We start from the raw sequence: 12,780 nt of genomic DNA, 5'->3' as shown, positions 1-12,780 counted from the left end.
TATCACAAAAACTCTGATCTATTTTTCGCCATCTTTAAGCATACACCATAGTGGCGCTGACTTCCACAGCCGACTTAGAAACGCGCGGATTTTTCACAGTCGACAGAAACAGCGCCAAATTCAAATAACACTAATTCAACCAAAACAAGATTAACTCACTCGGCTCATTATCATACTAAAATCACCATCATATATTTCACTCAATAAAAACAACAAACTTGAATCAATTAAAATTTATTACAATTGTTAAAAAAATACATTAAACCATCGCAGAACAAACTTATTTTATAACTGCAATAAATTTAACCTAAACCACTCAAAACCAAAAGATAAAATATGGCAAAACTTCAGTTACAATTGACTCAAAACAAGAACCAGAGCCACTGTTAACTATAAAATCTAAAGTGTAATAAATACAAAATTCTATTCTTTCATGGCATTGATAATCGTCAAGTGCAAAACATTTATAAATATAGTGGCAATATAGCATTAACAGTTAATAAAATTTTGTTTAAAGTCCTAATAAATAAATTTCAAGATTAAGTAACTGAAAACTAAACCATCTCAAAATATCACACAATTTCTAAAATCGCGCCTTGGAAAAATTATTATTACGATTATCATGAAGAGCCAAATTCATTCATCCACTTTTCATATTTATCTAAATCCTCCTTAGACACGCTCTTATTATTCTTCAGCAGAGCTTCTTCAAAATCTCTATTGGTCACTGGTAAATCCAACTCTTCTTTTGGTAGTTGCTTTATTTGATCTGGTCTCAATCCATAAATCTTTCGCCGCATTGACATCATCGACGCATCTCTACAAACATTAGTGATATCAGCCCCAGAAAAACCATCCAACTTCTCAGCAATGTCGCTTAAATTCACATCAGGATCCAGCTTCACTTCTCTCAAATTGATCTTCAACAAAGCTTCTCTACCATCTTGAGTGGGTAAAGGTATATAGATACGTTTCTCTAAGCGACGACGGAGAGCTTCATCAATGTCCCAAGGAAAGTTAGTAGCAGCCAAAACCATTACAACTTTCCCTGGCTCATCATTGTTTGCCGTTATTCCATCCATCTGTACCAACAATTCTGATTTCACTCTTCTTGATGCTTCATGCTCAGATTCAGATCCACGCCGAGAACATAGAGAGTCTATTTCGTCGATGAAGATTGTGCTAGGGGCGTAGAACCGCGCCTAAACAAGAATGAAGTTAATAACACCCAAAAAATTTGTTTGTTACAAAGTTTATACCATTTCAAACAAGAGCCTGACCATTTTCTCGGACTCTCCTCTGTACTTTGATGTTAAAGTTGAAGATGATACATTGAAAAAAGTTGTGCCACATTCTGTAGCCACTGCTTTGGCTAACATTGTCTTTCCGGTCCCTGGAGGTCCTACCATGAGAACACCTTTCCATGGTCGCCTTATACCTAAAAGTATAGTTCAAGTTATTCATTGTTCACAATTTTGGATTTATTTACCGGTGAAAAACTCTGGCATCCACATGGGAAGAACCACAGCTTCCTCCAAGAGTCTCTTAGCTTCATGCAAGTCTGCAATGTCATCCCATCTAATATTTGGATTCTTCTGTACAATGTCTCTTTCCAAAACATCAGCCAATTCTCTCTCCATTCCATGACACTCAAACTTCTTTTCTTCTTCAGGTTCTGCTTTGTCGTTTTTCTCATTGTTTTCCAGATCTTTGTCAACTTTGTTAGCGTCAGGATTTCTCTCAGACTTGGATGAAGAAGGTCTGTCTTCCTTTTTACCAGTTCTGGTTGGTTTGATCTCTGATCTTCTGGCTGTATTGGAAGAACTAGCTCTTGATGCTCCCTTTTTAATTTCAGGCTTCTTCACATTAGATTGTCTAGGCTTGTAGTTATTCCTGTAACCATGATCTACTGGAGTTGGTGGTGGCCACACATCTGGATCATTCTGTTGAGTAATAAGAGTATCTTCCCTTAATATGTCACTATAATCCCTAACTGGCTCATCTCTCAATCTTCTTATCCCTAAAGGCACTTCCACGTTTGTGTCCAACTTAAGCGTTTGTAACATTGATTTCAATATTTTAATTTCATCATATTCAGAAGCAACTTTCTTCTGAACCTGCAAAGACAAATTATTTCAAGAATTCAAAGATGTAGAGACTCACTTGTTGCCATTTACTCTTCCTTAAAGGCTCCGGTATTGTTAAAATTAGTCTACTAATCAGCTGAATGGACCCTTCATAGTACACTTCAGCACTCTCATAGTTTCCAAGCATTGTCATTTCTCGCGCCAGTGTAACATTATCACATATCTCCCTAACGGTAACAGCCATCACTACCATGCCTGAACGTGATTTAAAAAAATGCTAAGGAATACTTCTGGCAACTGCAAAAAAATTCGGGGCTAAATCATTGCACACATGCTCAGTTTTTAACACATAAATTCGTTTCAAGTTGCACAATGATCATAAATACTTACTACTTTGTTTCAAAGATGATAAAACGAACGGAAGTCGTGTTTTTTGCTTGTTGGAGGGCTATTTATAAGTTTGAACGGTTTTTTTAGTTCTACTTTGACATTAGTTGACGTTTGACATATTGGAGAGAAACAATTAGAAAGTTTATTGATAAAAAATAACTAACCAACTTTATGTTTCCCCTAGATCGTAACATAACCTCTCCAAATGTCATATTCAAAAATTGTACTGTTTTTTCGAAGTTTACTAAAACGTGTTGTGAAATTCGTTCGAGGCTGTGCAAAAACGAAGATTGTTTACAAAAGTGATCATTTTTTAATAGTCAATAAAGGTTACGACATTAAAATCAATAGTAATAATAAAAAAGAGGTAATTAAAAATCGTACAATTCTTGGTATTGTTAATTTTTTGTAGGAGACGGTGCAAACGTTTTTAAAACGAACTTTGCCTTATCTCAGTTCCAAAAATTTATATCATGAATTTTATTTTGTGCACCGTTTGGATTACTCTACCAGTGGTTTAATGTGTATTCCTGTCCATAAAAAAGCTTGTCAAGTGGTATCTAAAGCCATTCAAGAGCGCACATGTGAGAAATATTATGTGGCATTGGTTAGAGGTCATTTGTCGGCACATTTACTTGACCTGAAATTTTCAATAGGTTTGTTTTTCTAATTTATAGCTTTACACTGTTATCATTTTTATAGAAAGAGACTACAAGGTAACAGAAATCGAAAAGATGTGCGTTTCCAATGGAAGCAAAGCGAGAAGTGCTAGGACCTTGATAGTGAAACTTGAGACTGGGCTTTTTGATGATTACCCAACAACGAAAGTACTTGTGCGCCCCATAACGGGGCGCCGGCATCAAATTCGAGTACACTGTTCTCACATTGGCCACAGTGTGGTTGGAGACTACACCTACAGCAACAAAAAAGATGTAAAGCCCCGGCGGATGTACCTCCATGCTTTGAAGTATTTTTTCACATTGAGGCGTTTTTTATTCTTATTTATAAATTTCAGACTGGTGATTCCTAATGAAATTGAAAATATCGACGTTATGACGCGTGATCCATTCACTGAAGAAGACATTTCATGGAGATCTTTTTTTAACCACCACAATTTTGCGGAAGGTTTCAGAAAAATCGAGCAAATTCTATCGGACCAACTTTAATTTGGGGTTTTTGGTGCGGTGGGTTGGTAACGAAAATCCCCGTTCTCCTTGAAACTGGTCGGACCAATCTGAGCTGTCACTTTCTGGCATCCGACATGGAGAAAGACTAAAATTTATTATTAGGGCATCTGCTACTGAATGTGTAAATAGTGAATAATGGCGACAAAGGGGCTGTATTATACCCCTCCAGGTACGGACGGGACAGATCATGCGTTTAGACAGCGAGTAGCACCCCAATATGCTCTAAGGTAAAAATATCCTAACCTAAAATTTAGTCAAATATGTTCTATCCCAACATATTTGACAGCATGCCAAATTTTCAAATTGATGAATAAACGCTAATGAGGATTGTTTTAGTGCTTTAAATAAATCGAGACTCAAATATTGCATATTTTTCCATTACCTGCTGTTTTTTGCAATGCTGGCGAAACTATCAGCGGACATCCTAGATAAATTAGACGTTTTTATTTTAGAAATTGAAGAACTTAGCATTCCTCAGGTAACACCTGTTTAGATTACCGCCTACTGTACTAAAGTTCATGCTAAATTGCAGCCTCTTTGGTGGGAATACATTTGGTGTATTAGTTTGTTACTATCTTTCTTGGGTTTGACAGCAATAAAAGAGAACAGAGTTTCTATCATGAAACAATATGTGTCAGGGTTATGTCTTTTTGGATTTTTGCCATTATTCTATGCCATTATTTACTATTTTGGGGATGTTTGGACCTATTTAACTTCAGATGATGAAGATGAACTGGAAGAAATACACATCTGGCAAGTATGTTTATTCTTCAACACAAAAAAACTAGAAATTGAATTGATTTTTTTCAGGGCTACCCATATGGATTGTTATGGTATGCATTTATTTTATTGGCCCTTCAAGTTCACATGTTTTCTGTTTACTTTGCCTGGAACCTAGTTACTGCCTGGTCAAAAGGCACGAAAAAATCTTAAGATTTGACAATCCCTTTAGTCAATTGTCTGATCTAAACAACACAAAAGACAAATTTTGTTCATTTCAGATTGATACAATACATTTGTGTTCATGTCCTATATTTACAGTGAAATCATTCTAAGTGGAAAGTTTACATGTTATTTATTTATAAGAGCTTGTTTACTTTAAGGTAAAGGTGATATTTGATGTGTAGTCAATATTGATTGACGTTTTGTTTGTTGAAATTTATATTATGTTGTGCTTAATTTTATCACTTTGTTATCCCTGTACGTGTAACGTAGAATTGTATATACACTGTCTTTTATATAAAAAAATCTGACTTTGATAGCACCTTCTACAGATGCAATTTTTGATTATATACAGTCTGTTTTTATATGAATATTCTATAAAAAAAAATGAAATGCAATAAGGGACAAGGTGTAGCTTGATTTGAATCATGATTTGGAGATTTCACTGTATTTTGTTCTCTACATTTCATAGTCTAATTTTTAAATTTTGGGGAATAAGTATTTATGGAACGGCGTGATTGTTGCAATATTTTCCTAATAATAAATATATTTTTAAATTAACATTGTTTTTATGCACACGAGCCCTCTTAGACAATGACAAATATTGAACTACCAATTACACATTGTTTGGAAAACAAGTACTTCGTGTCACCATTTTATAAATAATACAGCACATGTACGTGGCTAAATACTTTTATCGTTGTATTTACCAAGAAAACGATAAACAATGAAGTCACCTGATTGGAGAACAGATAAGAGTTTTTACTTTAATTGCGGTTAGTTATTTGCGTGTCATTCTCGTAATTTGAAAAATTCTGATTGTTCTTCACCTTTGACCTTTTTATGTTTGCAAGGTATCCACGTCAACGACCCCGCTTTTGGTTTTTCCGGTTTCACCTGCATTTTCGCACAAGTTTTTTATCGGAGTGAAAACAAGGTCAGATCAAACTGAAATTGCAAAAAGCTACACGATCTGTTTGAGTTATATCATATTTATTAGCGTTAATTAGCAGATTCGTTAGCGCGCTGAAATTAAACGCGTTCCGGGAAAAAAATTAACAAATGAGAGATAATTGATGATAAAATCATTCTTTGTGAGGACCTCGGGTGTGTTCACAATAATAACTCCGTAAAATGCGATAATGAACATTCGTTATCAGAGCATGTAAGTTTAGGCTGTGGTTGTAGATGAACAACACGTGGAAATGAAAATGAGTGCGTTAATTCGCGAATTGTTGATTTCTAGAACAGTTCAGTGACCACGAAAAAGTTGAGTCGAAATTCGAAACAGTTGTGAAAATTACATGCAGGCTCTTAATTAATAATAATAATAATTGAGACTCTTTGGATCCAGTTATTGTATGCTGCGGGCACTTAAAATGACGTAATAAGGCGGTGATGGTGATAACAGTCGTTTTGTCGATTGGAAGAAGAATGGAAAAAAATCACAGTTACGTCCGGGTCTTTGGTCTGTAATAGTGTAACAAAAGGGGTAAAAATTAAAATGCGGAGAAGCAACGCACTAAAACTAAACTTAATCAGGCGATAAACAGAATAATTAGTGGTGATGCATGTGCGGTTAATTTCGAATTAAGGACAATTTGCATTGCGAAAACCGCGACCGATAACAGATCGTTTGAAAACAGAACGATAAAATCATTGTCGAATGTTCTAAGAATCGCGCAAGGTAATATTAATGAGAGCATTGTGTAACAAAATAAATACCCAATTGTGGCCTTCAGTCTCTATGTGCATATAATCGGAATTCAGTTATCTCTTCAAAAACTCAATGGCCAGATGTTTGTACTCTAAATAATAGTTCACTTAGAAGCAAACTCGTAAACTAACAGTGTATTTTTTTATTTGTGGTTTCAATGAAATCCAAGTCAGTTTTAGTGTCCGCACAATGATAAGTTTTTATCTGTAAATCATCAGCTGTTCGTATACCGTTTCAGACTTTGAGGCACGTGTTCGTGCCCAACACAGCAGTGTAGTTTTCAACTTTTAAACCGCTGATTAACAATAATCCGCGAAAATGTCCATCGAAAACAAACATGTGAACACAAGTGTGCAGGAGCCGTTGCTCGAAAATTCCGGAAAAAAATCGCCAACACCAAAGGAAAACCCAACAGGCGAAACAAACAATTCACGAACAACAAAAAAATCGAATGAAATGGAAAGAAAACGAACAAAAAGTAAGTAATGGGTTAATCGCGTTTAAAATCTCTTGTTGCGAATGATTTGTTGAAATTTCACACAAAACTCGCTTCAAGTTCAATGTTATAGCTGCATAAATTAACCTACATCGGGACTTTAAAGCATTTCAAAGCATGTGACAATACAAATTATGTATTTGCGACATAAATCAGGGAAATTCAATGTACTCGCGTAAACTGGATTGAACTAGATAGAAAAAGCACCCGACACAATCAAAGACGAGTTTTTAGTTTTCGTTTGCCTTCACTAGGCACCCTTTGATGATACCTCGACCCAACGACCGTGCGGTTGGAACAAAGAACCACTCTGTAATACATTTGTCGCGTCATCACTTTCCCAAATCAAACTTGGCGCCAAATTCGTTATTGATTATGTTGAAATAAGATGTTTAGCTACAAAACGTATAACAATCTCCATGATTTGATAAGCATGTCGCTTAACACTGATGTTATCACAGTTCTAAAATCAGTGTAAACTATATATTTCAAGTCTGGATTTTATCAGATCAAAGTTCAAAACTTCTTTAATAAAATGAGATTAACGCTACAAAACAGGTGTAGTCGTGATAGCTGAGGATAATGCGAAAAAAATGGAGAAATGGAAGCTCGTTCCACCCGACGGTGGCTGGGGTTGGCTGATCCTTTTCGGCTCCACTCTAGTCAACGTCTTGGTGCCCGGCACCGTGAAGTCCTTCGGTGTTCTCTTCGTCGAGTTCTTGGAGACCTTCGAAGCATCCCCAGCAGCCGCAGCATGGATCCCAGCACTTTGCTATTTTCTCTACAGCTCTCTAGGTACCTTTTTCTATCTGTTTTTCTCTTCTAAAAGAATCTTTCTAGGCCCCGTGTCCAGTCTCTTGTCTATAAAATATTCGTACAAAACTGTTACTCTGATTGGAGGCACCTTCGCAGCCGCAGGTATGATTTTAAGTTTTTTCGCAGATTCAGTGGCATATCTTTGTGTTAGGTGAGTAGAATATTCTTTGAAAATAATTGGCTTGACGTCGTTATTCCAGCTACGGGGTTTTAGTCGGGACAGGTGCAGGACTCTCTTTCCCTCCTACAGTTTACATTGTTACAAGCTACTTCTTAAGACTCCGAGGACTTGCCAATGGACTCTGCATCTCCGGATCCGCTTTAGGCTCCATCATACTGCCACCCATCCTGAGAGTCCTTCTTGAAACATACGGATACAGGTAAAACTTCTATCTCATCAAACTGACCTTCAGGAGCGCTTTTAATTATTATAATAATAAATAAAATTGCCCCCAGTCCGGACTGATAACATATACGACATGGAAAATCTGTTTTTGCGCTCAAATTACCGGAATTTGAGCGCAAAAACGGATTTTCCATTTCGCATATCAGAAAAACACGTCTAATCATTCATTTATTATTGTGTAAATTCGATAATAACTTATCGTTGAATTAGTGTCCAAACAAAAATCTCAGATGTAATCAGATAGTTTTGTTTTATGACTTTTCCAATTGAGATAACAAGCGCATTTGGTAATTATTACTGATGAAGTAACTCAAGTTTCTCTGGAATTTCGGAATCTATATATAAAATTTTATGTTAATATCAACCAAAAAATCTCAAGGTGTTTGAAACGAAATGTTTTTTTTTAAATTTCAATGTCAAGTTTTCATTTTTCCCGCAGAGGTGCGATATTGCTCATGGGCGGTGTGACCTTAAACGTGTGGGTCGCCGCATTGTTCTACGACCCAGTTGAGAAGCACATGAAGAAGGTGCCCATCGAAGCGACTGAGTCGGATTCCGAAGAGCTAAGTCCTCTCAACAAACCAAAGTTTGTGATCAGCACTGAAGATAGTATGGCTTCATTACAACACATTCCTCGCAACGATTCTTTCCTAGAGAATTTCGATATGTCATCGAACAACTTTAATAGGAGTGTCTCCAGTGCTGCTATGCAAAATTTCAAAGCTCCTACAGGTCGTGAAAGAAAAATTAGCATGCCTACAGGTCGAAACGAGTTAATTAAAGCCAAAACTGGTGCTACAGGTTCTCGGACAAACATGAACAGCTCTTCAGCTTTGCACGCTGTTCCTGAAGGTGGGAATGGTGTTGTGGATTTACAGTCCCAAGGAAGATTGACTAGTTCCCGTCGTAGTCGTGCCCCCAAAAGGAGCCCCTCGACGAGTTCGTTCCAGTATATTAGCACGCCGTATCATGGGAGCACGTTGACGTTGCAACCTGAGACATTCGCTAGTTCCTTTAGTTTGAAAGCTCGAAAGGATGGAACGGCACAGAAGAAAACCAAATTTTTCGATCTAGCGCTTTTAAAAGATCCTATTTACCTGATTATCTTGATCTCAAACGCCACCAATGCGATCAGCTATACGAATTTTATCATTCTTCTTCCTTCTTTCGCCCAGTCGCTACGTTTTGATAAAAACCAAGGAGCGTTATTACTCTCCGTCGTTTCAGCGTTAGATCTTGTGGGTCGAATTGGAGGCTCAGCTCTGTCGGACTTACATCTTTGTCCGAAAGCCGCATATTTTATTGGTGGACTGTTAGTTTCAGGGATGTCTCTTGCGATTATGCCATTCTTCAGCGGGTATGGCGTAATTAGCGCTTTTTGTGCCATTTTTGGTCTTGCTTCTGGGATTTACGTGGGTGTTACAGCTGTGATAATGGCCGATATGTTAGGTGAAGGACGCTTGCAGTCCACTTATGGCATATCGCTATTTGTTAATGGAGTTTTACAGTTAATTGGACCGCCAATTTGCGGTGTCTGGATCAAAAATACCAAATCGTATTTTTCGTTGTTTTGTACTTTAGGTGTGATTCTCATTGTAGGTTCCCTGATATGGGGTTTTATGCCCTTTGTTAAAAAACCACAACCCAAAGACAATGAAGAAGGTGATGATGTGTAATGCTAAATTTTCAAGACAGTCTCAACACTGTCTTTTTTTGCATGCTAGGACAATTGTAATATTTAGTTCATTCGGAATTCTCCGTGATATCCTGAACTTATTTAAAGAATATTAGAAAAAAAGGCATTTCAGATTTCATTGTCTTGGGTCTTGGGGCTTCCTGACAGTTGTAACAGCCATACATTCCCTTATCTGTTCCCAGTAAATATTTATATATTTATTAGTACATTGTTGGATTTTTATAATTAAATAACTATCCATATCAAAGAAGGTGCTGTCGAGTTTCAAGTATTTGTATTTTTATATCGTTATTTATATAAATATGGAAATTTCAATTTACTTAAATACCTAATAAATTACATTGTGATAACTTATGCAGTGTTCGCTGTAGTTTAATGTATACTTCTAAAATAAAAATACTTAAAGCTAAAAAAGTACTTACATTGATTCCTGTAACCACTTTTTTTTCCACAAGAAATTATAAATAAACCTTACTTTTCAAATTTGAGTGACAGCCATGGCTACTAATCTTGGTAAAAAAATAAAATCCCTATCATAAAAATCAAGGTTTTATCAAACTAAATGTATACTAAGCCTAGTTAGGGCGTAGTACAAAGCCTGACAAAAAAAAAGACTTCAGAAAATGCGATCAAGTTAATTTTATGTAGAATATGAATTTTTATACCAATATCTAGGGACATAAGTATCGCCATGTTGGCGTTTGACGTTTCCAAACGTCACAAAGAATAACAAACAAGAAAACATTCTATTATTATTATTCATTGTTCATGTTTCCTAGTACAAATTAAAATATCCTGCCATGTCGTCTTTAACAGTCTAATTTCAAATCAATTATGATTGCAAAAAACTGCCCAAAATGTGATCAACAGGTAGGAAATTTTCCCCAATTGTCCAACTCTAAAGTAAATTTTTTAGGTACCTGTGGCTTGTAAAGCGTGTCCTTGTGGTCACTCCTTCTTCAATTCAAGAAGAACAGCGCGTGTATTGTCTCCAGGTGCAGACATTCGTAGACGAACTCAAAGAGTTCGTAGGGAAAAGCCAAATTATTATGATGCTTTAGAGTATGATAAACAAATAAGAAAGGTAAGTTTGAGTTCACGGGTTTTATGATGATGTTTTATACGTTTCTAGATCAAAACCAGGAATAGCGAATGTGAAAATGACGACGACGCTAACAAAAAAGATCCAAATAAAATTAGAAGAAAAAAGGTGAAAAAGGAAGAAGATGAAGATGATGATGTCATCACCAATCTTTCAACAGAGAAACAAGTACAATGTTCAATTATTCTAGAGGAACTAAACAGAAAAATGCAATCAGTTACATGGAAACCTACATAAATGTTATAATTGTTGGCGGTTTTATCTGAAATAGTCCTATAATGGTTATGCTTTAAATATTATTAAGAATATAACATAAACATGGTGAAATTTTATTTCAGAAGACCTGCGTTTACATCATATTTTTTATTATGTTACATTAGTTTTAATCATCACTGTCGTACTCTTCTTCATCTCCGAATTTTTTCATCTGAGGAATTTCTGGGTTCAAATTTAACTCCAACAAAAGGTTTTGTGATATTATAACTCTTTCCTCATTTATACAATTAGGCAGAATTTTTTGTCTCACTGCGCTTGCTTGGCACGTCCCTTTTTTAGCTGAATTTTTTGCGCCTTTATTTTCCAACTTTTTTTTCAATGTAAGTAAATTCATCCATTCCACGTCTGTTTGAATTGTTGCATTTTGTAACGATTGAGAGATTTTTCTCAAATGGTTCCTCAATAATAGTGAATTTGAGTATCTTTTTCTAAGATTCTCATGCGCGTCGGACATCTTCCAATGAGTTTTAGAGAAGATCCTGCTTGAAATAAAGTATTGCTTTATTATATACTAGAACTAAGTTTGTATCAACTTACTCTGCGTAAAGAACTCGGCAGCTGCTGTCTTCCCTGGTCAAAATATAGAATACAATGCTTTGGCAAATAATGTGAAGGGGAGGTGACAAATATGTTTTCTCTCTCTTTAAAAAAAAAGGTGAACAAAAAGAACAAAGAAAAGGAGCGAAATAAAAATACAAATTCATTCAGCAAAATATAATTTAAATTTGCTTAGTTAAATCAAAGTAAATCACTACACACTGGAAAATTGCATATCTAAATAGTTTTAGCTTCTATATTTTCATTTTTCTTCTTCAATAATGCCGTTTCCAAATTCTGAAATAAAACTATTTACTAACTAATGATCTTGAATATTTCGATTTCATTTCAGAATGTTCACTCTTGGTAGGACAATTTGTTTGTCTTTTTCTAGTTTACAGACAAGTTTGATTTGACTTAACCGATTCAAGTTCAATAATAAATAAATGAGGTGTAAGTTTCTATTTGCGGCGGAATTCGTGTCTTTTAATAAATCTTCTTTTGCTTTTTTTACCACTTCTTCATTCATAGTCTGTTTTGCAGTTTTGCTACTTCGTTCCTGGTTTTGATTTTATAGTGATTTAAGGCAATTTTTTTTTTATTAAGAGTGCTGCAGAGCATACAAAAACAGAATGCGTTTGTTCATTAATATATTAAACTAACAATCTGTTTTAATTTGACAGTTATTATTATTCTTATTATATTAAATTGAGTTCACCCATTAGTTTCTTGAATTCGCGGACTGCTGGACTAACTTGAACGGTTTGGTCTGCTTAAGTTTTGTTAAAATTTCCCAGTTCTGAAATCCTGGACGCTTCTTTATTGACGTGCTGCTGCTGGAGTCGATTTTGATGGGCGATAACATCAAAAAGGTGAAGTGGATAAGAATTTCCAACAGCTTAACTTCTCTTATCTTCTGCTCCTATATCATTAGTAAGTTTATTTCTTATTTTGGTAGATTCTTGTCATGCTTTCTAGCAAAAGACACCAGTCTACACTTGATCCATTAATATTTCATTTCACTACTGATATTCTATTCTGCTTGTGTCGAAAGTGCAACGTTATTAACAATAGCCTCACATTCCTCATCAGAATCAAACTCTTCATCTATTGAAGATCTTATTGCTT

General features: G+C 35.6%; 6 protein-coding genes across 8 annotated transcripts; 4 read left to right on the top strand and 2 right to left on the bottom strand.

Moving 5' to 3' along the window:
* Positions 1-218: 218 nt before the first annotated feature.
* On the bottom strand, positions 219-10,230 carry Kat60 (katanin p60). 3 transcript variants are annotated; one of them, XM_088047019.1, is made up of 5 exons: positions 10,160-10,230; positions 2,164-2,384; positions 1,490-2,117; positions 1,260-1,438; positions 219-1,202 (listed from the first exon to the last, which is right to left on the bottom strand). In XM_088047019.1, the coding sequence occupies exons 2-5, from the start codon at positions 2,338-2,340 to the stop codon at positions 621-623; spliced, it is 1,566 nt and encodes a 521-aa protein (XP_087903145.1). In that variant the 5' UTR covers positions 2,341-2,384; positions 10,160-10,230; the 3' UTR covers positions 219-620. The 3 variants fall into 3 exon arrangements, with proteins under 3 accessions (XP_087903145.1, XP_087903144.1, XP_087903143.1); XM_088047018.1 differs by lacking the exon at positions 10,160-10,230 and adding an exon at positions 2,478-2,666 and having other exon boundaries at positions 2,164-2,402; XM_088047017.1 differs by lacking the exon at positions 10,160-10,230 and adding an exon at positions 2,478-2,666.
* On the top strand, positions 2,657-3,653 carry LOC148167351 (pseudouridylate synthase RPUSD1-like). Its single transcript, XM_088047033.1, has 4 exons — positions 2,657-2,844; positions 2,890-3,133; positions 3,180-3,444; positions 3,493-3,653. The coding sequence occupies exons 1-4, from the start codon at positions 2,683-2,685 to the stop codon at positions 3,641-3,643; spliced, it is 822 nt and encodes a 273-aa protein (XP_087903159.1). The 5' UTR covers positions 2,657-2,682; the 3' UTR covers positions 3,644-3,653.
* Positions 3,679-5,167, top strand: jagn (jagunal). Its single transcript, XM_088047041.1, has 4 exons — positions 3,679-3,891; positions 4,001-4,142; positions 4,197-4,421; positions 4,475-5,167. Exons 1-4 carry the CDS (start codon positions 3,800-3,802, stop codon positions 4,595-4,597), a joined length of 582 nt encoding a protein of 193 aa, XP_087903167.1. The 5' UTR covers positions 3,679-3,799; the 3' UTR covers positions 4,598-5,167.
* On the top strand, positions 5,744-10,151 carry hrm (solute carrier family 16 member hermes). Its single transcript, XM_088047005.1, has 5 exons — positions 5,744-6,801; positions 7,378-7,614; positions 7,660-7,786; positions 7,836-8,015; positions 8,481-10,151. The coding sequence occupies exons 1-5, from the start codon at positions 6,642-6,644 to the stop codon at positions 9,715-9,717; spliced, it is 1,941 nt and encodes a 646-aa protein (XP_087903131.1). The 5' UTR covers positions 5,744-6,641; the 3' UTR covers positions 9,718-10,151.
* A 187-nt stretch (positions 10,231-10,417) lies between the features above and the next one.
* Positions 10,418-11,166, top strand: LOC148167347 (uncharacterized). Its single transcript, XM_088047045.1, has 3 exons — positions 10,418-10,607; positions 10,654-10,821; positions 10,870-11,166. The coding sequence occupies exons 1-3, from the start codon at positions 10,572-10,574 to the stop codon at positions 11,074-11,076; spliced, it is 411 nt and encodes a 136-aa protein (XP_087903171.1). The 5' UTR covers positions 10,418-10,571; the 3' UTR covers positions 11,077-11,166.
* On the bottom strand, positions 11,155-11,819 carry LOC148167346 (uncharacterized). The gene is made up of 2 exons (XM_088046903.1): positions 11,653-11,819; positions 11,155-11,594 (listed from the first exon to the last, which is right to left on the bottom strand). Exons 1-2 carry the CDS (start codon positions 11,817-11,819, stop codon positions 11,222-11,224), a joined length of 540 nt encoding a protein of 179 aa, XP_087903029.1. The 3' UTR covers positions 11,155-11,221.
* Positions 11,820-12,780: the final 961 nt, after the last annotated feature.

The sequence above is a fragment of the Gnatocerus cornutus genome, chromosome 10 (assembly GCF_029298725.1).
Source record: "Gnatocerus cornutus isolate USDA-ARS CGAHR chromosome 10, icGnaCorn1.1, whole genome shotgun sequence".
Lineage (NCBI taxonomy): Eukaryota > Metazoa > Arthropoda > Insecta > Coleoptera > Tenebrionidae > Gnatocerus > Gnatocerus cornutus.
The sequence above is the reverse complement of the archived record's forward strand: the minus strand, read 5'-3'. Positions and strand labels throughout refer to the sequence as shown.

Excerpts from the sequence above, each read along its gene's own strand:
- Kat60 (XM_088047019.1), bottom strand. The coding sequence starts at position 2,340 with ATGGTAGTGATGGCTGTTACCGTTAGGGAGATATGTGATAATGTTACA. Across the intron at positions 1,439-1,489 it reads GATGCCAGAGTTTTTCACCG|GTATAAGGCGACCATGGAAA; the intron begins GTAAATAAATCC and ends CTATACTTTTAG. Across the intron at positions 1,203-1,259 it reads TCAGGCTCTTGTTTGAAATG|GCGCGGTTCTACGCCCCTAG; the intron begins GTATAAACTTTG and ends ATTCTTGTTTAG.
- LOC148167351 (XM_088047033.1), top strand. The coding sequence starts at position 2,683 with ATGTCATATTCAAAAATTGTACTGTTTTTTCGAAGTTTACTAAAACGT. Across the intron at positions 2,845-2,889 it reads ATAGTAATAATAAAAAAGAG|GAGACGGTGCAAACGTTTTT; the intron begins GTAATTAAAAAT and ends AATTTTTTGTAG. Across the intron at positions 3,134-3,179 it reads TGACCTGAAATTTTCAATAG|AAAGAGACTACAAGGTAACA; the intron begins GTTTGTTTTTCT and ends TCATTTTTATAG.
- jagn (XM_088047041.1), top strand. The coding sequence starts at position 3,800 with ATGGCGACAAAGGGGCTGTATTATACCCCTCCAGGTACGGACGGGACA. Across the intron at positions 4,143-4,196 it reads AAGAACTTAGCATTCCTCAG|CCTCTTTGGTGGGAATACAT; the intron begins GTAACACCTGTT and ends GCTAAATTGCAG. Across the intron at positions 4,422-4,474 it reads AAGAAATACACATCTGGCAA|GGCTACCCATATGGATTGTT; the intron begins GTATGTTTATTC and ends GATTTTTTTCAG.
- hrm (XM_088047005.1), top strand. The coding sequence starts at position 6,642 with ATGTCCATCGAAAACAAACATGTGAACACAAGTGTGCAGGAGCCGTTG. Across the intron at positions 7,615-7,659 it reads TTTTCTCTACAGCTCTCTAG|GCCCCGTGTCCAGTCTCTTG; the intron begins GTACCTTTTTCT and ends GAATCTTTCTAG. Across the intron at positions 8,016-8,480 it reads CTTGAAACATACGGATACAG|AGGTGCGATATTGCTCATGG; the intron begins GTAAAACTTCTA and ends TTTTTCCCGCAG.
- LOC148167347 (XM_088047045.1), top strand. The coding sequence starts at position 10,572 with ATGATTGCAAAAAACTGCCCAAAATGTGATCAACAG. Across the intron at positions 10,608-10,653 it reads GCCCAAAATGTGATCAACAG|GTACCTGTGGCTTGTAAAGC; the intron begins GTAGGAAATTTT and ends TAAATTTTTTAG. Across the intron at positions 10,822-10,869 it reads ATGATAAACAAATAAGAAAG|ATCAAAACCAGGAATAGCGA; the intron begins GTAAGTTTGAGT and ends ATACGTTTCTAG.
- LOC148167346 (XM_088046903.1), bottom strand. The coding sequence starts at position 11,819 with ATGAATTTGTATTTTTATTTCGCTCCTTTTCTTTGTTCTTTTTGTTCA. Across the intron at positions 11,595-11,652 it reads TGCCGAGTTCTTTACGCAGA|GATCTTCTCTAAAACTCATT; the intron begins GTAAGTTGATAC and ends TATTTCAAGCAG.